Source organism: Petaurus breviceps, unplaced genomic scaffold (genome assembly GCF_028583685.1).
Source record: "Petaurus breviceps papuanus isolate PSGF00001 unplaced genomic scaffold, PetGlider_PUasm1.0 77, whole genome shotgun sequence".
NCBI classification, from domain to species: Eukaryota; Metazoa; Chordata; class Mammalia; order Diprotodontia; family Petauridae; genus Petaurus; species Petaurus breviceps.
In genome coordinates this window covers 2,580,181-2,605,070 of record NW_027186492.1, presented here as the reverse complement: position 1 = coordinate 2,605,070, position 24,890 = coordinate 2,580,181, and the positions used below count along the sequence as shown (strand labels likewise).

Below are 24,890 nucleotides of genomic sequence, written 5' to 3'. Positions count from 1 at the left end.
CCTCAAGGCTCGCCCCGCAGCAATCCCTCATCCATCCACCCAATTACTAAAGTAATTTTTCTAAAGTACAGGTCTGACCATGTCACTACTCAGTATTAACTCTAGTGACTTTCTAGTACCTCCAGGATCAATACAAAACGCTCTGTTTGGCATTCAAAGCCCTTCCTAACCTAACCCCTCCTACCTTTCCAATCTTCTTGTACCTTAACCACCCCCCCCCCCCCCCCACATACACTTTGATCCAGTAACAATGGCCTCCTTGTTGTTCCATGAACAAGACACTCCACGTCTCAACAATGGGCATTTTCTCTGGCCACTGTGGCTAGGCCACAGGAGACACTTAATGTTTACTAAGTGTCCACCTTCTGCACTTCATATACTGAAATGCTCATGTTTGTTATACATTTTTTTCACATATTATCTCATATAATCCTTCTAACAACCCTATGAGGTGGGTAGTGGAGCATTATGTTTGTTTGGAAAGAGAGGACTAGGCTCAAAGAGGTTAGGTAACTTGCCTGAGATCATCTATCCAAGGGCATGAAAGAGCTGGTTCAGAAAGAGAGAAAAGTTTATTTGGTAATACTTACTCGGAGAGGTTCTGGAGGAGTTTCCAGTGGGAACCATCCCAGGTAACTTGTAAGTGCTCCTTAAACAACAATAAATGCGCTAGATCGGCAATCCCAATCAGGTCGACCTGAAATTACCAAAAAGATCTATTAGCTAAAGTAATTCCCCACTAATTACTAGGGCAGCTAATTAAAGGAAAGGTTTGAAGACTAATATTAGAGTGTGTAAGTCCATTACAAGATCATTATTTCAGTAGTTTAAAGTATTGCCCCCCCATGACCTTATAATTAATTACTTTAACTTTATATTTAAGCTATTTTTTAAACAACAGGTACATGTCTCTATCATTAGAATATAAATTCCCAGCAAGTAAAGACTGTCTTACTCTTTGTCCTTGTATTGCCAATGCTTTGCATTGTGCCTGGTACATAGTAGGTACTTAAGAAGTACAGAACTGACCAGCAAAAACAACTCCAGGAACTGACCTTAAAAACGAGGACAAACAGTTAAACTGCCAAACCTATAGAGTTTCATATTCCAGATGATGTATATGTGTGCCAGCTGTCATCTAGAAGCAATGCACACCATGTCTAGGGTACCAGTTAGTGCATTAATCATGAATACCCAGGGTAAAGCTAGCAGAAACTTTAGTATAATAGTAATAGCGCCTTAATTTCTACATCATTTTATTCATATTATCCTATTTCCAATATACTTTCATGTACTTACTAGGTTCTCAGCAATCCTTTGAGGCAAGGACAAAGATTACTTTCATTTTACAGAAAAGGAAATGAAGGTTCAGAAGTTGTGACTTGACTATGGCCATATGACTATTAATTGGCATCTGAGAGAGAAACTCATTTTAATGTGTGTGTTGTTGGGGAGAGGAGTGGGAAGGTGGGAAAGGAGTCTGTAGAGTTGTATCCCTTAATGAAATAATGACACACCCATGGAATATTTTACTTTACTTTAGAAGATTTACCAAAAAAGTAGGATACAAGGACAAAGATAAATACTATACTAGCTCATCTAGCTTTTACAGGCATGCTCAGAAGAGGAGAACCTAAGAAGCCCATGATTGTTTTACACACTTACTTGGTAAGGAGAAACACAGTCAGCAATGATTTTTTGTCCTTCTAGGATCTGTACGGTCCGAAAGCCATGTAGGGTAGGAACATCTGGCTGTGCCTTCAGGTCTATACTGTAGGAGAAATCCACTATCTTCAAAGCCTGGTCATTTTCAATACAGACACAGGCATCACTAATCCTGAGCACAGATTTCAAAAGGAAGAGAAACTGGTAAGTTATAGCATCCCCAAATTGCCTTGGGGAAAAAATACAAAACAGAACAAAACCAAACCTATACTGCAGTTACTTAGCCATGCATATGGCCCCCTCCAATGGCTGGTTCAGAAAACACATCTGTAAGACTACTTCAATGAAGAGCAAAAGGTTACTTGGGGTAGAGGACACTAGGGAAACCATTTAGACCATTTCATAGTTATTTGGAAACATTTTTACTGAACTGCTACTCTACAGCAGGCAATGGGGGAAGAGTGTGAACCTCAGCTCTCCCCAGGACTTGGACATGCATGAAACAGATATCACATACTGATTAAAAGTTGTGATAAAGGAAGAAAGGAAATGAGTATGTAAGGTAAGCCATAATTGTGTTTGCAGCAATCAGATTGCATTTTTAAGGAATGGTCCACATTCTTCCTTCCTGAAATTATCCTGAAACAATAGAATGATGCTTTTCTTAACACCAAGTAGATGCAATAAAAGTTTCAGATGCTCACATTGTGAAATTTCCTGAATTTTCTATTAATTTGACACTACATATCCTACTTTGTCCTCAAGTGAAGAGAAATAAATATTTATTAAATTACTCCTCAACCCTCAACTAATGAATAATTATGTTCTTGGGACTTATTTATTTTAAGGTATAGAGCTGTTCTCCAAATAGAGACGCTTTCATGAAAACTCAAAAGTAGTTATTAACCTGACAGAAACAAATGAACTATACACCTCCAATATGCTTTCTACTCTTTACACAGCTAAGAAACACTGTACCCTCAAATAATTTGCATTTGTAACTGAGCCAAATGCATATTTCGTTTTACTTAAACCAGGACAGGCTCTCTCACTTTAAAACTAATAAATGCAGATGGTTTTCTCTGGCACACTACCTCAAAATTTTTTTATTATTAGAGTGGAATTCCCAAACACTTTTGGAGTTGAGAAAGGGCTTTATGTTAATTAAGTTTCTTTATGGATTAATACCTGTGTATTTTGCTGATGCCCCCTGGTGGCTTGGAGAAGAATTTCCTTTACCTGACTAAGTTCAAATGCTACATATGCAAGAAGCACGATTGCAGCTTTGTACTGCAGTCCTGGCTGACTTGTAGGGCCAGATAGTATGAGCAGATACTGCCTACTTCATTCTAGCGCTTTCCTATCTAGCACAAGATGTTGGGGCTTCTTTAGATATCCAGCTTATAGATACAGGGACATGACTAGAGGTTCTTCGAGCCCCCTTTACCCTCTATGGTTACAATCATCTAGTCCAACCTCCATTAAGAAATTTAAGACCAGGGGCGGCTAGGTGGTGCAGTGAATAGAGCACTGGCCCTGGAGTCAGGAGGACCTGAGTTCAAACCTGGCCTTGGACACTTAACACTTACTAGCTGTGTGACCTTGGGCAAGTCACTTAATCCCAATTGCCCTGCCTTCCCCCTCCAAAAAAAAAAAAAAGAAGAAAATTCAAGACCACCAAAATCCACATTCTTCCCACAGATTAGAGTCCTACTGATTGCTAGATAGTGGTGTGCCTTATTTATTTGGAGATAAGGCCAGTTCTTTGTTGTTTTTCTTCTTTTGATGGGAGACTCAAAGTATTAACCTCAGAAAAATAAAACAAACAACAAAAAATATAGGTGGCCTCCCAAGGAGAGACTCCTCTCTAAATTTCTTTTTCTTAGTTGTTCCTAACCATCACTGATACTTAGGAAACAGAAATTTTATTTTTAAATGCATTTGTGTTCATCAAAAGGCCATGAGAAAGTAGCAAGAATTCCACGTCTGAAGGCAGAGCAGAAGTGAAACACAATGGGGGCAGCTAGGTGGTGTAGTAAATAGAGCACTGGCCCTGGAGTCAGAAGGACCTGGGTTTGGATGCGGCCTCAGACATTTAACACAAAAAAAAGTAGCCATGTGACCTTGGGGCAAGTCACTTGGCCCCAAGTGCCCTCCAAAAAGAAAAAAAAAAGAAGTGAAACACAATGAAGAACAATGCCCAACCTGTTCCCAAGTATCAGACTCCTAGGACCCAAGTCTCCATGCACTATTTCGGCTCTGTGCAGCTTCTCCACTAATGCCAAGAGATTGTGAATAAGCAAAATCGTTACTGAAGGGTCAATGAATTCACTGTGCTGGAGGAGATCCTGGAAACAGAAGACAAACAGAAAACGAATGGAAACATGACATAAGCACCTTTGTTTTAGATAGCTTACATCATACAGAACTTAAGAGTACACCATAGCAATATTTCTACTAAGTTCAGGATGTTCCCAGGACATCTGTCCATTAACCTCTCTACCTTTATCTTTCCTCAACTCCTTCCCTCAACTACAAACACTCAAGTTTTCCCCATAAAAAAAAACAAAACCCTGCAAAATCCTTTGTATATGTGCCTTCTCCAAGGTTCTATCTTCAGGATTCTCTCTTCTCACAACTTTTCTTTGCAATCTCATCTACTCCTACTGGCTTCAACAATCAGTCTTATGGATAACTTCTAAAACTACAGTTCTATCTCCAACCTTTCTCCCAAGATCCAGCCTGTATTTCCAACCACCTGTTGAACATCTTATAAAATCCCAATGGTACTTCAAACACATGCTCAAAATCAAACTTAACACCCCCCACATCACTCTCTGCCCTCCTGAAATGACTATCTCCTGTTGAATGTCTTATTTTTCTTATAACCTTTTCCCCAGAAACCAAAGTTCATATCCTTAAGTCATTTACTTTTTCTTCCCCTCATTCTCAACATAAAACTAGTTGCCACGTCCTACTAAGTCTGCCCTGGTTGTCAGTCCTGTCTTTACCCTCTTTTCTATTCCTACTTCCATCATTCGAGGTCAGAAATTCATTTTTTGCCCAAACTATTACAATAGCCTAAGTAGTTTCTCTATTTTAATCTCAACCTTTTTTGACCAATGCTAGACAACACTGTCAGATTAATATTTCTAAAATAAACTTTGATAATCTTTTCTTTGTTCAAAACTTCAGAGATTTCACCACTGTACAAAGAATAAATTCCAACTCCTCATTCTGGCATTCAAAGTGCTTTAAAATATGACTCTAACCTATCTTTCCAGTTTTATCTTGCATTACTCCCTTATAAGTATTCTATGATCCAGGCAAACTGGAGAATAGTAAAGTAGAAATGTTTGTATAATGGGGAAAAAAAATGAACTTGGAGTCCACAGACATTGGACAAATCCCAGCTGTGCTACTCACTACCTGTATAGTGTCTTGTACAAGTTATTTAACCTCCCTGGGACTTAATTTCCCTGCCTGTAAAATGAAGAAGTTGGAATGGATTATCTTTAACATCTTTTCTAATTTTGAATCTTAAGGTATTATGAATCATTTGATGTCAAATATGCCCCAAGAACTTTCACTTGTGCTGTTTTCTCAATTCTGAATGCTGTTCCACAACCCCACTGGGCTGCTAAGATCCTGTCCCATTCTTGAGGCTCAGCATTAATGCCATATACTTGATCCACCATCCCCTTTAAGTCACTCTCTCAACCCCATCTTTCTTAGGGCTCCCATAATTCCTACCTGACACAAGCAGTTATCCCTCCATACTAGACTGTAAACTCCAGAGGAACACTACACTCCTCTCTGAATCCTTTGCAGCACCTAGTCCAGTAGTTATATATACAATAAGTGCTAAACAAATATTAGCTGAACTAAATGAAACCTTCATCCCAGTCATTTCAGTCACTCCTGTGCTTTTCTGAAGAATGTATGTGCCAAACAGAAAAGAAGCTGACCCAATGCTAGACATCCATGAACCAGCCATTATCAAAACCTCTGCAGGTCACATTTCACTACTTGAGAAATACAGTCATGTTACACTTTTAAATAAAGTATTTCAACAAACCCAAAGCGTGAAACAGTTTATATTCTGGTGCAAAATAATGCAGCCATCTTGGTATACATGACAGCTACAGTCATTACTGAAATTGTGATCAAACTCTTCATTCAGACGTTCTCTTAACTTGAGGATGATATAATAATCCCACGGCACAGGCTGAGAATACACCTGAAAATGATTATTTAAAAATAAAAACAGTGATTGTATTAGATTAAATTCATTGTCCCTAACCCTTCCCTTCTTCCTCTTCCTCTACAGAGTTGATGATTAAGAGTGGGGATCACTTCAGATAATGTCAAACTTTTCCCAATATCGGTTAGTTTTGATGAACTGTTTTTCTCCCTCTTTTTTACTCTATTATATGGGATTGCTCTTTGGAAGCTACTACATTTGGGAGAGTGAAGAGCTATAAAAACAAAAGATATCAACCAAATTTATTTTAAATATAAACAAATTAGGGGTGGCTAGGTGGCGCAGTGAATAGAGTACCAGCCCTGGAATCAGGAGGACCTGAGTTCAAATCTGGCCTTAGACACTTGACACTTACTAGCTGTGTGACCTTAGGCAAGTCACTTAACCTCAATTGCCCTGCCTTCCCCCCTCCAAAAAGGAAAAAAAAAACATAAACAAATCAGTCTGTCATAACAGACTCAATTACAACAGAGTTGTGACCAAGAAATCTAAAGCTCTACAAGCATCTGCAACAAAGATGTGGTCTTGGCTAAGTCACCTCTATGACAGTTCCATTTTTAAAATGCACTAAATTTTGCTAATTCATTTGGAAAGGCAGACTAAAAAGCTGGTCAAGTGAAATCTTTTAAAATTCAAATGCTAATTATAAAAACTCATCATTTTAATCACATAGGTCCTGTTCATATACAAAAATGTATTATTTGAACCCTTCTATGTCTATAAAGCTACATAGGGACAACTTGGTGGCGAAATGTGGATAGAGTGCCAAGCCCGGAGTCAGGAAGACTTGAATTCAAACCCAGTCAGACACTGACTAGCTGTGTGATCCTGAGCAAGTCATTTAACCCTATTTGCCTCAGTTTCTTCATCTGTCAAATGGCAAACCACTCCAATATCTTTGCCAAGAAAACCCCAAAAAGGGATCACAGAGTCAGACACAACTGAAAGCAACTGAACAACAACAATAGAGTCACATATTTGTATGGATGAATTATAATTATTGGCATGGTCATCAAAACTCAGTGACCAAAGGGTGTAGGGGCAGCGTAGTAGCATCCTATAGCTATCTTTACCTCTTAGCCAATAATCCTCCTCAGTACTCCTGGGTGTGCATGGAAGGGTAGAGGAAACAATTCTACAGCTTTCCTTTTCCTTGGTATGAAAAGAAAAATTCTATTTCTTTATTAATTGGTCTTTCATCCAATTTAGCCAGTGGTTAGATTACTAAATAACACTTCCTCCTTCAGCACACCTGTAACTGTAATGAACTTCTTCTGAAATATAGATCTGAGCTAAATTCTTCCAAATTTTTTCCCTTTGGACCAGGTAAAGACAGAATTTCTGTCTTGTTCTCTACTTCCTGGGCTAGTTATGGAAATTTTTTCCAGCTCACAAGAGTCTGCCATTGCCAGTTCCAAAATCTGATGACCTGCAGCAGAGAGGCCTACATTAGTCTGATGAATTTTGCTTGATGCCTAGTTCCTGTTATGTGCTTATACTCAGTTCCTGACTCCTACCCATGAAATCTTTTAATTCCTGTTATTTGAACCTGGCCTAAACTAAGGATTGGTCATCCTATCCATGGACTTTCAGGAAAGGGAATTGTTTAGATTTCTGGGGAACTTAAAAGTATCAAGTACCTACACAGTTACTGATGCTAAATAAATCTATCCACACAAACTATTTAAGATGAAATTGAGAATACATTTTGTTCCTACCTTTATTGGAATTAATTTTGCAGAGTGACCTGGAACTACCCAAAATATCCTGTAATCTTCACCAATTAGGTTTTCTTGTTTGATGCAGTAATCCTCATTACCTGTTAAGAATTTTTTTACTTTTATGAATTTTTACTTTTATAAATTGCTACACTTAGTCTTAATGCCTGGCTTAAGAACAAGAAATATTACCATACTCATATCAAGTGGCATTTGGAATAACTTTCAAAATAATTTTTAATAGTATTTTTCCCCAATTACATGTCAAGACAATTTTTAGTATTCACTTTCATAAGATTTTTAGTTCCAAATTTTTCTTCCACTCTCCTCTTTCTAAAATGGTATGCAATTTGATAAAGGTTATACATGTACTATCATGTAAAACATATTTCCATTATTTGTCACAATTGTGGAGGAAATAGATCAAAATCACAAAAAAGAATAAAGGAAATGAAAAAAGCATGCTTCCTTTATATTCAGAATTCATTAGTTCTTTATCTGGATATGGATAGCATTTTCCTTCATGAGTCCTTTGTACCGTTTTTGGATCATTGTGTTGCTGAAGAGAATTGCATTCATAGTTGTTCATCACACAATGCTGCTGATACTGTGTACAATGTTTTCCTGCTTCTGCTCATTTCACTTTACAGCAGTATGTACATGTCTTTCCAGGTTTTTCTGAACTCTGCCTGTTTATCATTTCTTACTCACAACAGTTTTCCATTACATTCATATAGCATAGCTTGTTCAGCCATACCCCAATTGATGGGTATCCCTTCAATTTCCAATATTTTGCCACCATGAAAAGGGCTACTATAAATATTTTTAGACAGGTAGGTTCTTTTCCCTTTTTTATGATCTCTTTGGCATACAAACCTAAGTAGTGGTGTAGATTGCTGGACAAAAGGGGATGCACAGTTTGGATGCCCTTTGAGCATAGTTCCAAATTGCTCTCCAGAATGGTGGGATCAGTTCACAACTCTACCAATAGTGTATTAGTGCTCCAATTTCCCCACATCCTCTCCAACATTTATCATTTTCCTATTTTGTCATATTAGCCAATCTGATAGGTGTGAAGTACCTCAGAGTTGTTTTAATTTGCATTTCTCTAATCAAGAGTGATTGAGAGCAATTCACTTGTCTATAGATAGCTTTGATTTCTTTATCTGAAAACTGCCTATTCATATCCTTTGACCATTTATCAATTGGGGAATGACTTGTAATCTTGTAAATTTGATTCAGTTCTCTGTATATTTGAGACACTTCTCTACATATCAGAGACACCTTCTATAAAGATTGTTGCCCAGCTTTCTGCTTTCCTGTTAATCTTGGTTGCATCGGTTTTGTTTGTTGCAGAAGCCTTTTAATACAATCAAAATTATCTGTTTTACATTTTGTAATGCTCTCTATCTCTTGTTTGGTCATGAACCTGTAACTCATTTAACTTAAAGAATTTGGATGCTATATGACTTGGTGCATATGTGTTTAGTATTGATATTACTTCATTGTTTATGATACCTTTTAGCAAGATGTAATTTCCTTCCTTGTCTCTTTTAGTTAGGTCTATTTTTGCTTTTATTTTGTCTGAGATCAGGATTGCTACTTTTTTTTACTTCAGCTGAAGCATAATAGATTCTGTTCCAGTCTCTTACCTTTACTGTGTGTTTTTCTTATAAACAACATATTGTAGGATTCTGGTTTTTGCTCCCCTTTGCTTTTTGCTTATGTTTTAGGAAAGTTCATCCCATTCACATTCCCAGTTATGATTACTAACAGTTTATTTCCCTCCATTCTATTTTTCCCCGTTTGTCCTTGCTTTCCTTTCACCCTTTCCCTCAATAGTGTTTTGCTTCTGTCTACCACCTCCCCCAATCTGCCCTCTCTTCTCTCTGTCCATCTCCCCCCACCCCCAAAATGATTTGTATGTTATTCCCTCTTTGAGCCAATACTGATGAGAGCAAAAGTTCAAGTGATGTGCTCACCCACTCTCCCATCTTTTCCTCCACTGTAATAGTTTTGTGCCTCTTCATTTGAAATAATTTACCCCATTCTACCTGTTCCTTCCTTCTTTACCCAGTGTACTCTTTCTCATCTCTTAAATTTTATGTCATTCACCCAAATTCACCTTCTACTCATGCCCTCTATGTATATTCCTCCTAGCTACTTCTAGTATTATTAGTGGTACAATTTTTAAGAATTCTAAGTATCATCTTCCCATGTAGGGATGTAAACAGGTCAACTCCACTGAATCTCTTCTGTTTTCTTTTCCCTTTTTAGGCTTCTCTTGAGTCTTGATATTGGAAAGCAAATTTTTTGTTCAATTCTGGTCTTCTTATGAAAGCTTGAAATCCTTCTATTTCATCAAATGATCATTTTCCCCCTTGATATGCTTAATTTCACAGGGTAGGTGATTTTTGGTTACGGTCCTAAGCTTCTTTGCATTCTAGAATATCATGTTTTATGACCTCCAATCCTTTAATGTTGCAGCTGCTGAGTCCTGTATAATCCTGATTGTGATTCCCTGATATAAGAATTGTTTCTTTCCAGCCACTTGCAGTATTTTTCCCTTGACCTGATAGTTCTGTAATTTGGGTATAATGTTCCTTGGAGCTTTTATTTTGGGATTCTAAGATAATCAGTGGATTCTTTCAATGTCTATTTTGCCCTCTGGTTCCAGGATATCAGGGCAGTTTTCCTTGATAATTTCTTGAAAAATGCTGTCCAGGTCCACTTTTTAATTATGACTTTCAGGTACTCCAATGATTCTGACATTGTCTCCCCTGGATCTATTTTCCTCACTTCTTTTTCCAATGAAGATTTTTTAAAAAATTTTCTTCTATTTTTTCATGCTTTTAAATTTCTTTGATGCTTGATATCACATAGAGTCATTGGCTTTCACTTGCCCAATTTTAACTTTTAAGCAGTTGTTTTTCTCAGTTGGCTTTTGTACTTCCTCTTCCATTTGATACATTGTACTTTCTAAGGGGTTGTTTTCTTCACTGGATTTTTGTATTGCCTTTTCCATTTGGCCAGTTCTACTTTTTAAGAAGTTTCCTTTTTCTAAGTTGCTGAGTCTTCGTTCATAATTCTCTTGTATCTCATGACTTTCACCAGTTTTCTTCTGCCTCTCTTATATGATTTCTAAGTTCTTTCTGAGCTTAAGATTACTTACCGTTTTCCTTTGGGGTTTTCCCATAGGTGCTGACAGTGTTGTCCTCTTCTGAGTCTGCATCACTTTTTATGGTCAGAGTTTTTCATTACTCATCTTTGTTGGTCTTATTCCTTTCCTTTAATTTGAGCTCTGCTCCCCAGGGGGAGGGGCACTGTCTCAGGTTTCTGGTGCCAGAGGTTACAGGCTCTGGTTGCTTGCCTGATTCTGCACTAACGTTGCCCTGAGGCCCACAGAGGACCCTCATGTCTGGTGTGGTGCTGACTGGGCGAGGTGGGGGCTGACTGGAATTTCTGGAGGCCACTCTGGCAGCTTCCCTGGTGCTGAACTGAGGTCCTAGTGCTGCTGTCTTGTATGTGCTGAGGGTAGTGGGGTGTTTCTGCATTTATCTTGGAGCTGCAATCTGCCTGTTCCTGGTTATTTTGAGGCACATGGAAAGTCTTGGTATTTGCCTGCTCTACTTCACTGGGGCTCAAGTTTTGCTTGAGTTTGCTGGTTTGCTGAGGTGAGGCTTGTGGTTGGTTTGCTGGGACGCTTCCTGTCCTGGACTGCTTTCCCCTTTTACCCAAGTGAGACAGAACTTTCTGGCTGATCTTCTAAGTTTCTTGGGCTGTTTTTGCCCATCTTTTTGCTGATTCTATTGTTCCAGGATTTGCTTTGGGGTACTATTTTATGGCTATTTAGAGATGAATATGGGAGAGTTATGGCGATTTACTACTTACTCTGCCATCTTGGCTCCCAGAAGTCCAAGAGACACAGTTTCTGGTTAATTCATCAAAATTATTTGTTTTAAGCAAAAAAAGCTCATGGGATAAATGATTTACTGTTGTTGACTAAGCTCTGGTTCACCAATACTTATATTCCTATAACAGTTTTTTTCCTGCCCAGAAACCTTTAACGTATTTGCAACAGCATCCAAAGGTTTAGGTACCTAGCCATCTCCAAGCATTAAAAAGAGATGTATGGGGTGGCCAGGTAGAACAGTGAGTAAGAGCACCGGCCCCAGAGTCAGGATGACCTGGGATCGAATCTAGGCTCAGACACTTAGCACCCACCCAGAAATAACTGGCCGTGTAACCTTGAGCAAGTTACTTAACCCCAATTGCTTAAAAAAAAAATGTATGCTTTTAATGGCACTTACCTAACTCAATCTCTTTTCCCACTTCCAACTCAGGCATGGATCTCTCTTCTAAATAGAATTCTGGAGAGGTCCTTAACTCTGGCAGTGAGTCTAGCAGTTGCCTACGCTGCTGTAAGCACCAGGGTGAGAGAGAAGAATTATCTGCAGAGGCAGAAATGAAAGTGTTACCCAATAAATCTGAACTTAAAAGAGAAATTTCAAATGAAGAAAGAACATAAAGTATGTGACCAATACTTACTTACCAAAGTCATTTTCAAGATTAAATCAGGGCCATTCTATACACTTTAGATGTTTCAGGGTTCATGGCCATTTCTCCAAAACATATTACAGAACTCACTGAGATAGGTAGGTTTTAATAGGCATAAGAATCACTTACCCAAAGAATGAATGATGCTGTCATCATTAGTAAGTTGCAATTTCTCAGGTATCTGAAGGTATTTAGTTGAGGAAACACTTGTAATTGAGGAGGCAGAGGAGCCTGAGAACCTAGAGGAGCAGGTGTTTTCTTGACTGTTTTCTACAATTGGGCTGAAAGAAACACAGGTGAGTCTACCTCCAGCAAAAGCAAAGAATGCTAATTCTTTCTCATCTAATTGAAATTCATTAGCTAAAATACAGGAAAGGATTAAATTCTTAAATTCAATGGCCTTTTAAAAAAGTTATTGTTCTTCAACACAATCCCAAGAAGTTATTACTGTTTTTTAACAATATAAATAATTTTCAGATATACACCACTCTATACCCTCCCCCAGGGAAACTTCCCTTGTAACCATGAAAAATAGCTAAGCAAAACTAACTGACAAAGCAACCATACCCTTAGTGCCTAGTCCCTCACTTCTACAGGGGAAGGGAAAGGGGTTTCTCATCCTATCTCAAACTAAATTTACACATCATCCAGTTTTACTATAGCAGGAATTTCTTTTTACATTATTGGAGTTGTTGTGTATGCTGTTTTTCTAATTTTGTTTACTTCACTCTATATCCACTTACACAAATTTTTCTCTCAATGCCTCATAATCTTAATTTCTTAAGGCCCAATTCAACTGACTTGCATTTGGATTCTGACTGAAACAGCAATATTTAGCCATTTTAACATGACAAGCAAATGTTGGGTTTCTGAAGTACTCAATCGTATGTATGAACCTTGTTGATATTAAATATTACACTGAACTATATGCACCTACTTGTGTTATTTATAATTGTCCAGATCCCATTTTTTTCTTTTGCCCTTTCTTCTCATTTGATTTTTCAGTCTTTTAGTAAACTAGGGCAGGCATGGTAAGTGAAACTCAAATGATTCAATTTTATTAATACAATGATCCAAGACAACATTAAAGAACTCATGATGAAAAATGCTATGCACCTCCAGAGAGAGAACTGATGAACTCTGAGTGCAGACTGAAGCATATGGTTTTTTGCTATTTCCTTTCCTACTTTGGGGGTAACATGGCTAATACAGAAGTAGGTTTTGCATGACTTCACATGTAGAATGGGCATGTATCATACTGCTTGCCCCCTCAACAGGTTGGGGAGGGACTGGAGGAAGAGAGGGAACCTGGAACTTAAAATTAGAAAAAAAAGAACATTAAAATAAAAAAAAATTTGGTTCCCTATTAGTATATATGAAAATGATCAGGCTTTTTGGATAGCCTTCAGATCGTCATTTCTGCGGCTGAAGAAGCAGATTTAGTCCTGCTTTGGGCTCCCTCTCCATCCCTCAAGAAACAAATCCCTTCCTCCCCGTGCTCCTCTTCTCTCTCCATATTGGCTTAGCGGCTTCCTCAAGGCTGACAGGCGTGAGTTGCTGCTTTGCGGCATCATTCCTATATCTCTGGGGCCAAGCTTAACTATCTCCTCCTACACTTTCATCTGTATTCTAATCAGATCCACTCCTTTCCAGGCCAACTCAACCTGAATCACTCAGCTCCTAACTCCAATCCAGTGACTGCTCTGGAATCCTACTCCATACTCAACAAACAGCCTTGAACTTGGCTACTACCCCTCATTCCATGCCACTATTCTCTCCTCAAAGAACACCGTATCTTGAGGGGTAGAGCCAAGATGGTGGCATAGAAGCAGGAACTCCATGAGCTCCCCCATAACCACCTCAAATACCTTATGATTTCTTTTCCCTGTTTACCTTCTCATGCTTCTTGTATCTGAGTGTCAAATTTTCTGGTTTTTTCATCAAGAATGCTTGAAAGTCTTCTATTCCACTGAATGACCATATTTTCCCCTGAAACATGACACTCAGTTTTGCTGGGTAGGTGACTCTTGGTTTTAATCCCAGCTCCTTTGACCTCTGGAATATCATATTACAAGCCCTTCGGTCCCTCAGTGTAGAAGCTGCCAGATTCTGTTATCCTTGATTGTGTTTCCACAGTATTCAAATTGTTTCTTCCTGGCTGCTTGTAATATTCTCTCCTTGATCTGGGAATTCCGGAACCTGGCTATAATATTCCTAAGAGTTTTCTTTTTGGGATCTTTTTCAGGAGGTGATTGGTGGATTCTTTCAACCTCTATTTCTCCCTCTGGTTCTAAAACATCAGGGCAGTTTTCCTTGAGAATTTCTTGAAGGATGATTTCTAGGTTCTTTTTTTTTTTTTGATCATAGCTTTCAGGTAGTCCAATAATTTTTAAATTCTCTCTCCTGGATCATTTTCCAGGTGAGTGGTTTTCCCAGTGAGATATTTCACATTGTCTTCTATTTTTTTCATTTGTTTGGATCTGTTTAATAGTATCTTGATTTCTCATAAAGTCATTAACTTCCATTTGCTCCAATCTAATTCTGAAAGAATGATTCTCTTCAGTGAGCTTTTAAGATTCTTTTTCCATCTGGCAAACTTGGCTTTTTAAGGCATTCTTCTTCTCATTGACTTTTTGGGCTTCTTTTGCCATTTAAGTTAGTCTATTTTTTAAGGTGTTATTTTCTTCAGTCAGGTTGTTGACTCTCATTTCATAATTTTCTTGCATCATTTCTCTTCCCAATTTTTCCTCCACTTCTCTTATTTGCTTTTCAAAATCCTTCTTAAGGTCCTCTATGGCCTGTAATCAGCTCGTATTTTTCTTGTAAGCTTTTTTGGTGCAGGAGTTCTGACTTCACTGTCTTCCTCCTGTTCCATGCTTTGATCCTTTTTGTCCCCAAAACAGGAGTGTAAAGTTGGGTTGCTCTGCTTGTTTTGCTTCCCTAGTTTGCTCATGTTGCCACTCAATTACTTGACTTTTGAGCTTTTAGTCAAAGTAGAACTCTGCTACCAGACAGGGAACTTTATCCCAAACGCTGGGGTTTTCTCAGCTGCTGGAGCTGTTAGTTGGGTGCCCTCTCTGAAGCCTCAACACTGTCTGACAAGCTGTTCACGCACCCCAGGACCTCCACCTTAGACTGCAATCCAGATCCAAGCCGGTTAAAGCAAGAATGACTTATCCCTCAAACTGGTCGCTTGGTCCCACTACAATATGCAAGCCAGGAACTGAAGCAGCCACGTTGTAGTGGCTGCAGGGCCAGAGAACCTCAGCAGCTTCTCCCTCCAGGGGGTAAATGCCAGACTGCACTCCCAAACTAAGGGATTCCAAAGTCCACACTGCACTGACCTCTCACCTTGTCCTTAGCATCCATGTGTTGATAATTCTTGAAAACGCCACAGCTGCTGGTGATCTGAAGTCCCTCCAGTCAACGGCTGGTCAGGCTGCCCTGTGGCTAAAACCTCTGGCTCGCACATGGCTGGGCTCAGCTCCCAAAGTGCTGTGCTGGCCCCTTTCTGCTGGCCTTTCTTCAGCGGGAGGTTAGCTTCTCTGTCATTTTGTGGGTTCTGTAGCTCCAAAGTTTGTCTAGAGTCATTTTTTACATGAATTGGAGGAGGTGGAAGCCGGATCCTCACAAAGTCCTGTTTGTACTCTGCCATCTTGACTCCGCCCTCCATAACATTTTCTTTATAGCACCTTAGGGGAACTCCTATTCCAATGTCAAATTCCTGACTTTCCCCCAGACCTGTTACTGGTACAGGGAAAATGTGATGAGGAAACACTCCTACCAATCTAGATCACTCAGTCAATCATTAAACATTTATGAAACCCCAACTGAGTACCAAGCCCTGTGCTGGGTGCTCTGTTCTTTGCTCCTGACCTACATTATCTTCAGTCGGCAGTGGTGGTGAGGGTTTTTCAAAATCTCACAATGTGCTGTACTGCCTCTGACCACAGCTTCAGGATTCCCCAACTTGCCCCTACTTTCTAAACTAGAAGACTATCATGCTCCCCGCTCTTAGCTGGCTGGCTTTTTCTCTCTGAACACCTTCCCTAGTATTTAGCTGCTGATTGTGTCTCTGCGCAGATGTGGGCTGGCAAAATGTGCTCAGTTTTTCCTTAGATTTCTTTATAATTTCCTCAGTCTTTTTTAAACTCCTTGTTAGAGTACTTGTGGGAGAGCTGTTCTAGTCCCACTCATTCCGCCATATTGAGCAGAGTCATCCTTCACTCTATTTATATAGCCTGTCTAATTGTTGAACTGAAGGTTTAACTTTCCCCTAAGCTCCCACGACCACTACTTCTCTACTTCTTCCTCCTGCCTCAGGTCTATTCAGACCTAGTTTCCTAATGGCTGATTCTCTAAAGAATAGGTACAAACAAGGTAGTCTCTGGCTAACACAGAAATGCTCCATTAAATTAACCAAATTCGGTCTTACCCTGATACTGAAGTATTAAGTACTAGTCATGCACCATTCATTCTCCCCTAGATACTTGATGATTACTCATTAAGTACTTAACTCCTGACAATTACTTTAGTTACTAGAATATATAGTCATTTAAAAGGGTACATAGGAGGCAGCTAGACCAAAGACAGAGTGCATACATTAGACACATACAAATAAAGGTTTTTAAAACTGAATTCTTTTTATATCCCATATAATACTACTTACTCCACTAACTCAGTGGAGAAGCTGAAGGTGGAAGATGGGCCTTGCTTAGTCTTCAGCGTTGCTCAAACTCTACCACTGTTCTTCAGCATCCTTTAATAAAATAAGTATGTGCTCAGATATTACTAATATATGCCTTTCCCCACCTAAAACTGTGAAATGAGGTAAGTGCAGCCAAAGATATGAGAGAATAGAGAAAGATGGAGAGATCAGAGGCCCTGGTGAGGATGCAGAACAGATTTAGGGAGAACAGGAAATCAAAGGACAGGAGAGAAGGGAATTCAGACTTCAGGATCATAGAGGCCACAATCATGGAGGTGACAATTATGGGTGATGGTGAGCTCTAAGATATGACCTCTTGTTTGCATATCTGAGACAGAGTGAAAAATGTAAGTCAGAGGAGTTAAAATTGGTGAACTAGGGATCCAAGAGGCCCAGTGGGTCATTAAAATGCACACTGAATTTTCCAAGTATAAGGGCAAAAGTAGTGCTAGCAACCTTCAGAACAGTGGAAGAGCTAAGTGAGACATCAAGTATATGTGCCTCCAGAGGAAGGAGATGCTAGAAGAAAAGAAGGATAATGCTAAATGAGGACAGGTGACAAGAGAAGCTGTCTTCCAGGGTCCCTTTCTCTTGTTTTTCTCACTTAATGACTAATCATAGTTTACTTAAACTAGTACTTAAACAACCATATACCAATGTAGGACCCATTTCCACAGACTTCTTAGAGCACAGATCAAAATTATTAAGTTAGAAAAATAAAAATAAGAAGATATGACATGTAATTGAGGTAATGCCAACCTGGCTTACTTTAAAAAGCTTTTAATGCCCTCAAATACTGAATAGATGAAAGAATAAAATATTGATGACATAACTTTTCCTTTAAAGATTCAAAGTCCCAACATACATAATTTGATTTACTAACACCATCCCTGAGAAATGAGAGGGACCAAATGAGGGATGACTACAATGATCTTAGATCATACCTGCATAGAATGAAGAGAACTGGGAAATGCTAAACATAGTGAATACTAAACAACATCACAAAAAAATGAAGTTATGTATATTCTGAGAGGAAACAACCATATGCCAATGTAGGACCCATTTCCACAGACTTCTTAGAGCACAGATCAAAATTATTAAATTAGAAAAATAAGAAGATATGACATGTAATTGAGGTAATGCCAACTTGGCTCACTTTAAAAAGCTTTTAATGCCCTCAAAATGAGGAATTAATAAGAAGAGCAGACCCCAATATGACTACCACCATTTCCTAAGCATAGAGATATAAAGAAGTGTCAAAAGGAGAATAAAAGAATCTAGAAATTATCTTAGCCAATAAACATTTGACAGCATCATCAAACTAAAAGATAACTGAAAGCTAAAGAGCAACATCAGTTTAGAATATAAATTTTTTCATAACATTCTATGGAGGAGGGGTAGTCTGGTATAGTGGATAGGGAGCTGGCCTTGGAGTTGGGAAGACATATATCTCTATCTCTATGTCTTGGAGAGGCATTGTGGAAGGACAAAGAACTAGACCTGGAATTGAATAAGATGACAGGGGGGCAGGATTATATTTAAGAAACTGCACAGTGTTTTTAATGATCCTAGGTTTCTCCCTGAAACAAGGGCCCACCTTGTTAACATTATTCTCACACTGGGGCTATGTACCTACAAGTCACAGAATACTAGTTTCCAAAGAATTAAAGTTGCAGTTCACTCAAAGGTCAGTGGAAAAGCACAGGATAGGTGTGAACATGTAACCTATTATGGAACTCTTCTCAAGAGAAATAGCATAAAGGAGAGCCCAGGAGAGAGATATTAGTTGAGTCATATAGTGAGGGCAATGGAGCTTGGATGTTTCAATGGTAGCCATGAAATGATGCGATCAAGAAAAAAGCCCCTAGTATGGGGTCTAATATAGGCCCTGTGAAGAATACAGAAGGGAGCATAGACAAGAATTAGACAGGATAAGAAAATGTGGATTTGCGCACTGTTTGATGGAGCATCTGCAATGAGATCACAGATGTAAAGTATGAGATCACAGGATCCCAGATACAGAGCTGGAAGAGATTTCAGAGACCATCTAGCATATCCCTTTCATTTTAAAGAAGAGAAAACTGAGGTCTAGGGAACTTAAGTGATTTGTCTAAGGTCAGCAGTAAAAATCATTAATCAGAACAGGTGATATGCATGTGTTACAGCTAGGAAAAACTAGTACACGCCATATACTCAATGATCGTCTAACCACCTAAGTTCTCTGTCCAGTGGCCTTTCCGTTAGACTCCATAGGCATTTGAGATCTAATAAAGTAAGTACAACTTTAGGGAAATTATTTTGTTAATAATATTTGGGTAATGCTACTTCATTTAAAGGTTGAAAACATGGTAAAATAGTGACTATTTAACATTGGGAAAATGGAAATGAATCTCTATGTTACAATAGTTATTCCAGACCACACTGGTCCATCTAACACGTTGGGTTTAACATTATAATGAAGTTATAACAGCCTAGACAGTCATATAAAAAACAAATTAAAAGCCAAATTCTGAATCCAATTTAGAACCACAAAAGAGTTAGAGTGTATACATGGTACACCTGGCATTCTTAAGATAAGCCATATACTTGGGAAATTGTACAAGTACAAACAGAGAGGAAGGAAAGGCATAAATAAACAAATTCATGTATATTATAATCCACAATTACCTCAGTTTTTTAGTGCCAAGAGTTTGGTTGTAAGTAACTTCACAAACAGTTTGCTGGTTTATAGACATGCTCTTCAACTGTAGATCTTCCTGTAGAATTCTCTCAGGATTGGCAGACAGGTGCTTCTGTGTTACTATTCCATGAAAAGGAGTTGATACAAAACGGGCTGCTCTAACAAAGTCGCAAGTGTCTTCTGGGTTGGGACATATAGGCATATTTCTAAAACCTGTGATAATGGCATCTTCGCTCAGGGGCTCAATTCCAATGAACTCATCCTGAAATATTTAAGAGGGAAAATTTTTATGAGAAATATATTAATCAGTCCATGAATTTTTTTAAAGGTCTTGGACAATAATAATAAACTCCTTGAAGAACTTGGGTCATTAAATTGTGCTTATCTTATATGAATAATCTAAGAAAGAAGACTACCTATTAGCACTCTCCATACTATGGCTTGTTGGCCATCGTAAAACAAAGCATTATATAAATGTGAGTTATTATTTTGTACCTGATATGCCCATCTGGTATCTCACCATTATACAAAAATACCCTGGGGTTTTTAAAGGCTGACCTAGTAGAACACAAGCTTTGACTTAAATAACTTACTTAATTTGCCTCATTTTGCTAAATACCTTTTCCTTCTTCATCTTCCTCTTCAGGTCCTACTCCCTAGACCTAACTAAAAAGGCTTCAAATATAAATCTAGCACTGAAATGCAAATGTATCTTAGGCTCAGATAAATTCAGTCAGATATCACTAAATGACCAAATATTTTAGTCATAACAATTCACAAAAACCATTTACCAATGTATGGATAGGTGATGATCCCTTATCAGTGGAGGAGGTATCTTTCTACCTATACTAATGAAATCACAGAATCTTGAAGTATTATAATTAACTAACCCAGAAAAGGTTTCTGGTAAACCTAATCATTCTCCATTGTTCTATAAGTCTTCCTCTTCTTCTGCAATGCACTTCTGGTATTGTAAGTTTGGTTCAATAAAATCAAATGGAAAGGGAGTGGGGGAGGGGAGGCAGAAAAGTCTTATAGTAGTGACACTAATTTACTAAAGCTAGAGTTTTAAAAGTACCAAAGAAAAGATCTACAGTCTTTGTACATGTGTGTACATTTTATGCAACTATTTTATAAACTTAAATGTGATCTGTGGGAAAAATGTGAAGCTATTAAAATCAAAATCAAAACAGGGAGAAGTTATGAAAAAAGATGAAAAAGAATCCTCTCAATGCTTTATCTACCCCAATTAACTTGGGATAAAAGTCTTTTTGAATGTACCATATCTGTTTCTAGTAAAGCTATCTAGAAGAAAATAGCTAATCTCTTTTCTAGCTAGATTCATTTTTAATCCAATTACTTTCTTCTTTATCAATTTGAGGCAGTTGTTAATATACATGTGTAAGCCTTCACTGAAGATACTTTTAGGGGCCTGTCAGACAGAAACAGACTTTGATAAGAGCCAAGTTCATAAGAATGGGAAGGAAAATAAAGTGTTAAGTTTGAAGATACTTTAGAAATCATCTACCTTTAATTTCTACTCATTTGCAAGAAGTTTTTCTAGAGGACCCCCCCACAGGTAGTCACTTAACCTTTTGCTTGAATATACACACCTAAGAGCAGACTAATTAATACAGTGAAGCCTTACTGTTGGATGGCTCTTTATTAGAAAGTTCTTTATAGTCCCTCCTCATAACTCAAACTCAATTTTGGCCTGTAATGGGAAACGGAGCAGGAGAAGCTCCTTGAACTGAATAAAAAGAAAGAAATCAGGTGGGTGACTTAAAAAAAGGATTGGTCTAGCCAGGTAGGTCAAGAGGATAAATCAGAGAATTTTGGGAGAACAATCTCCAGGCTTAGATACTGGTCCAGATTCTATTTTGGGGTTAAAAGAGGTTATTAAAAGATTAAGCAGAATTTAAGAGGACCTGAAGAGGAAGATGAAGAAGGAAAAGGTATTTAGCAAAATGAGGCAAATTAAGTAAGAAAAGGTACGTGGAACAACTGGAGGACTAAGGGAATTGAGAGGATGGATTGTTGCAGTGGGGCAAACTGAGGAAACAGGAAGTTGGTGAAAGAAAGAAGGGCAAAAGGAGTGTGGCTATGGAGTTGCAGAGTCTAAGGAAAGGAAACTGAATGGGGTTATTGAGCTATTAAGAGGAGATAATTGACTATAACTTTTTAACTAGGTATTTAGGGTTGAGGTAATCAGCCACAAATAGCTTAAAATCATCAAAACAAAAAACTAAGGTTGAAAATCCCAACTACAGTGGAGATCTTGACAGACTAGAGCCCTAGATTGAATCTAGTAAGATGAAATTCAAAAGGGATAAAGGTTAAAAAAAAAAAAAGCTTGGCTAACAAAAAAATCCACTTCACAAATACAGAATAGAAATACATATGGTTAAATAGCAACTGTTCTGATAAAAATCTGAGATTTTAGTGAACTACAATCTCAATATGAAAAAGCAGTGTCATGTGGCAGCAAAAAAAAAAAATGCAATATTGAGCCGCATTATTAGAAGCAGTTTCTAGGAATAGGAAGGTAATAGGCCCATTGTACTCTCTCCTTGACAGACCTTGGAGTATTGTGTTCAGTTCTGGGTGACATAGTTTAAAAGGCCATTGATAAGCTAGAGAATCTGTTGAGAAATTTGGCAAAGTTGGTTAACAAAGTTGGCAAATGGGCCTTGAGTCCATGCCATATAAGGAAATAGGGGCAGTTAGCTTGGAGAAAAAGATTCAGGGGAGATGGGATGGCTGTGTTCAAGTACTTGAAAGGCTGTCATGTGAAGAAGGGATGAGACTTATTCTGTTTGAGCTCAAGAGAACCAAATCAGACGCAATGAATGGAAATGGCAAGAAGGGAATTTAAGTTTGATGTCATGAAAAGTTTCCTAATGAGAGCAGCCATAGTGCAAGTCTTCATGAAAAGGGAAGATTCTTTCTGTGTTGGACTAGGTAGATGCTGAACTGCCTTCTGGATCTCAAATCCTGTTGATCTGTGATTCCTCTCCATTTGATCCCTACCTAGCTGCGTATTGCTCCACTTCTGCCCTCAGGAGGATATAATAATCTAATAATTTTTTCCAGATGACAGAAGTTCAAATATTTTAAGGTATCTATTAGGTCACCCATTCTCTACAATATATATATATACATATATTTATAATTCATGCTCCATTGACCTGGGGGTCATAATGTGATGTGAATCCTATCTCATACATCTTCAAATTTAGACAGACTTAATGCTAGAGATTTTTGGTCAAGTTTACTTAAGGATATTGCTACTTACACAAACGTCTAGAGGAAGATCTTCCTTTGGAGTCATGTCTTCTGAAGATTTTAGAACAGCAAGGGCTCTTCGTTGGCCTGACGCCTGTAGAGGTTCTGCAGGAAGACTTAAGAGAAACACACCCTCTGTTCAGTACATTTCTTTCAGAGCTGGCACAGTTACTCCCTAACATAACTATGATTATTTCTGAAGCAAATCAAACCTGATGTTCTGGTTTTCTGAAGGAACAGATTCATCAAAAATGGAGAATGGTATGACAGGACCTATAGAATAAGATAGACTGAGTCACAAACTAATTTTTATCATAAATATAATTCTTCTCTTAGGTCAGTTTCCCACAAGAATTTGGTTCATAAAGAATTTCTTTAGTACTCCTTTAACACAATCTGGAAAGAAAATCTAGTTTTTATATCAGTTATAATAAGCAAAAGCACCAAATCAAATCATATCCTTGCTTCTCCTCTGTCCACCCACCACCCTGATCTGGACTGCTGAACACCACTGAAGGCTCTAGCTCAGTTATCTAGCAGTTGTCTTGGCAGATGCTTTTGGCCACTGGCTCAGGTTTACTGTATTTTATACAAAAGATATTTAAGATACACATTAATGAAAGTTTGTCTGGGTACTTCTATAATATGCCAAAACTGTGGCTCCAGATCCTGTAAGAAGGCAGTGCATCACTCTGCTCTGCTCCACCTGGTACTATATCCCAAAGCTGCTATGATGACACTCCTCTTCCCTCCCCTCCCCCTCAATCAGGTACAAATGTTGACAGTCAGGTTAGAAGCATAGGAATTCCTGCAGTAAAGCCTTGGTTAGAGCACATAGGGCAAGCATGAGAGATGACTAGAGAAGCAGTGTCCTTGGAAAATACTAATTGGTTTTTTTCCTCCTACCTATTATTCTAATTTCCTTACCATATTCTCAACTACTTTCTTCCTCAAGACCAGAAAGGTTTTCATTTTGTAATGAGGGCAACAAATGTAGGAAGAAAAGTAATTCATACGATTGACTTCATATAAAACTTATATAAAGATTAAACCATTAATACACTCACTTTAAACAACAAAATTTTAGAAGCTTGAAGTGGAATCAAGCCAATTTTCCATTCCATTCCAATCCTCCTTTTCCATTCCTTTTATCATAATCAGGAACCTTTACATTAATTATTCAATTCTATGCATGCATTTTCCTCCTTACCCACAAAATTTCCTTTTACTAATTTCTGAAAAGTGTTTACCTTTAGAAGATAGTTCCTTCCAAGTGTTTTCTACAAGTGGAGTTTCCCTGTTAAGAAGTTTACATTTTAAAAAACCATACTTATACTTTAAAATACAACTGTGCTTTTATTAAGCTCAAAGTCAGTTATAGGAATTCCTCCTTAGTTTATCTGATTTCCAAGGCAATGAAATCATTCTAAATCTGACCCCCAAGCCCTTCAAGAAGCTAGGACTGTACCCTACCTTCCCCTCAAATATACTCTATAATTTAAGATACTGGAAATACATAAAAAACACTAACCTGTATTAGGAAAAAAAAAATGTAGATCTTAAGTCATGAACAGAAAGTTACTTATATTTCAAAATGCTCTTCTGTGTCCCCCTTTCCATTAATGAAGCATTGGTCCTACCTGAAATAAGAGCTCAGTGAACACAGACCTGAAAAGAACCTCCTCTCCTGGTATGTCCTGAAGCCTGGAAGCACATCCTCCATCAGCTCTCTCTCTTGTTGGCATACTTTCTCCAGGCTGTCAACATTAAACAAACAAAATCAATGAGTCACCACACTCTAGGAAAATACGCTATGTACTTTCAGAAATTCATGTTTTATTAAAAAAGCAGTCTTGACAAGAAATAGAAATTCTGAATTCTCTGCTGTTACCTTGCTGAAATGTAACCCACTTTCACGTTACCATCATCTTGCCACCTCTTTTCCTTTGTGGATGGCACATGCACCTTCTCATGGCCATGTACATGCTATATGACAGGGGCTCTTCACCTTTT

The 24,890-nt window shown here is 38.2% G+C and overlaps 1 protein-coding gene and 1 long non-coding RNA gene across 5 annotated transcripts in view; one reads left to right on the top strand and one right to left on the bottom strand.

Moving 5' to 3' along the window:
* Nucleotides 1-24,890, bottom strand: part of BUB1B (BUB1 mitotic checkpoint serine/threonine kinase B) — a 58,570-nt gene that overhangs the window by 3,780 nt on the left and 29,900 nt on the right. For all 3 annotated transcript variants that reach the window (XM_069105732.1, XM_069105734.1, XM_069105733.1), the window contains 12 exons: nucleotides 24,546-24,634; nucleotides 24,128-24,174; nucleotides 23,090-23,150; nucleotides 22,888-22,993; nucleotides 19,580-19,854; nucleotides 12,334-12,485; nucleotides 11,958-12,098; nucleotides 7,648-7,748; nucleotides 5,744-5,905; nucleotides 3,871-4,013; nucleotides 1,666-1,837; nucleotides 591-697 (listed from right to left, as the gene is read on the bottom strand). In XM_069105732.1, the coding sequence (XP_068961833.1) occupies nucleotides 591-697; nucleotides 1,666-1,837; nucleotides 3,871-4,013; nucleotides 5,744-5,905; nucleotides 7,648-7,748; nucleotides 11,958-12,098; nucleotides 12,334-12,485; nucleotides 19,580-19,854; nucleotides 22,888-22,993; nucleotides 23,090-23,150; nucleotides 24,128-24,174; nucleotides 24,546-24,634 (1,556 nt within the window). The remainder of the gene's footprint in view (nucleotides 1-590; nucleotides 698-1,665; nucleotides 1,838-3,870; nucleotides 4,014-5,743; nucleotides 5,906-7,647; nucleotides 7,749-11,957; nucleotides 12,099-12,333; nucleotides 12,486-19,579; nucleotides 19,855-22,887; nucleotides 22,994-23,089; nucleotides 23,151-24,127; nucleotides 24,175-24,545; nucleotides 24,635-24,890) is intronic.
* Nucleotides 1-24,890, top strand: part of LOC138175382 (uncharacterized) — a 63,084-nt gene that overhangs the window by 34,213 nt on the left and 3,981 nt on the right. The window lies entirely within an intron of this gene.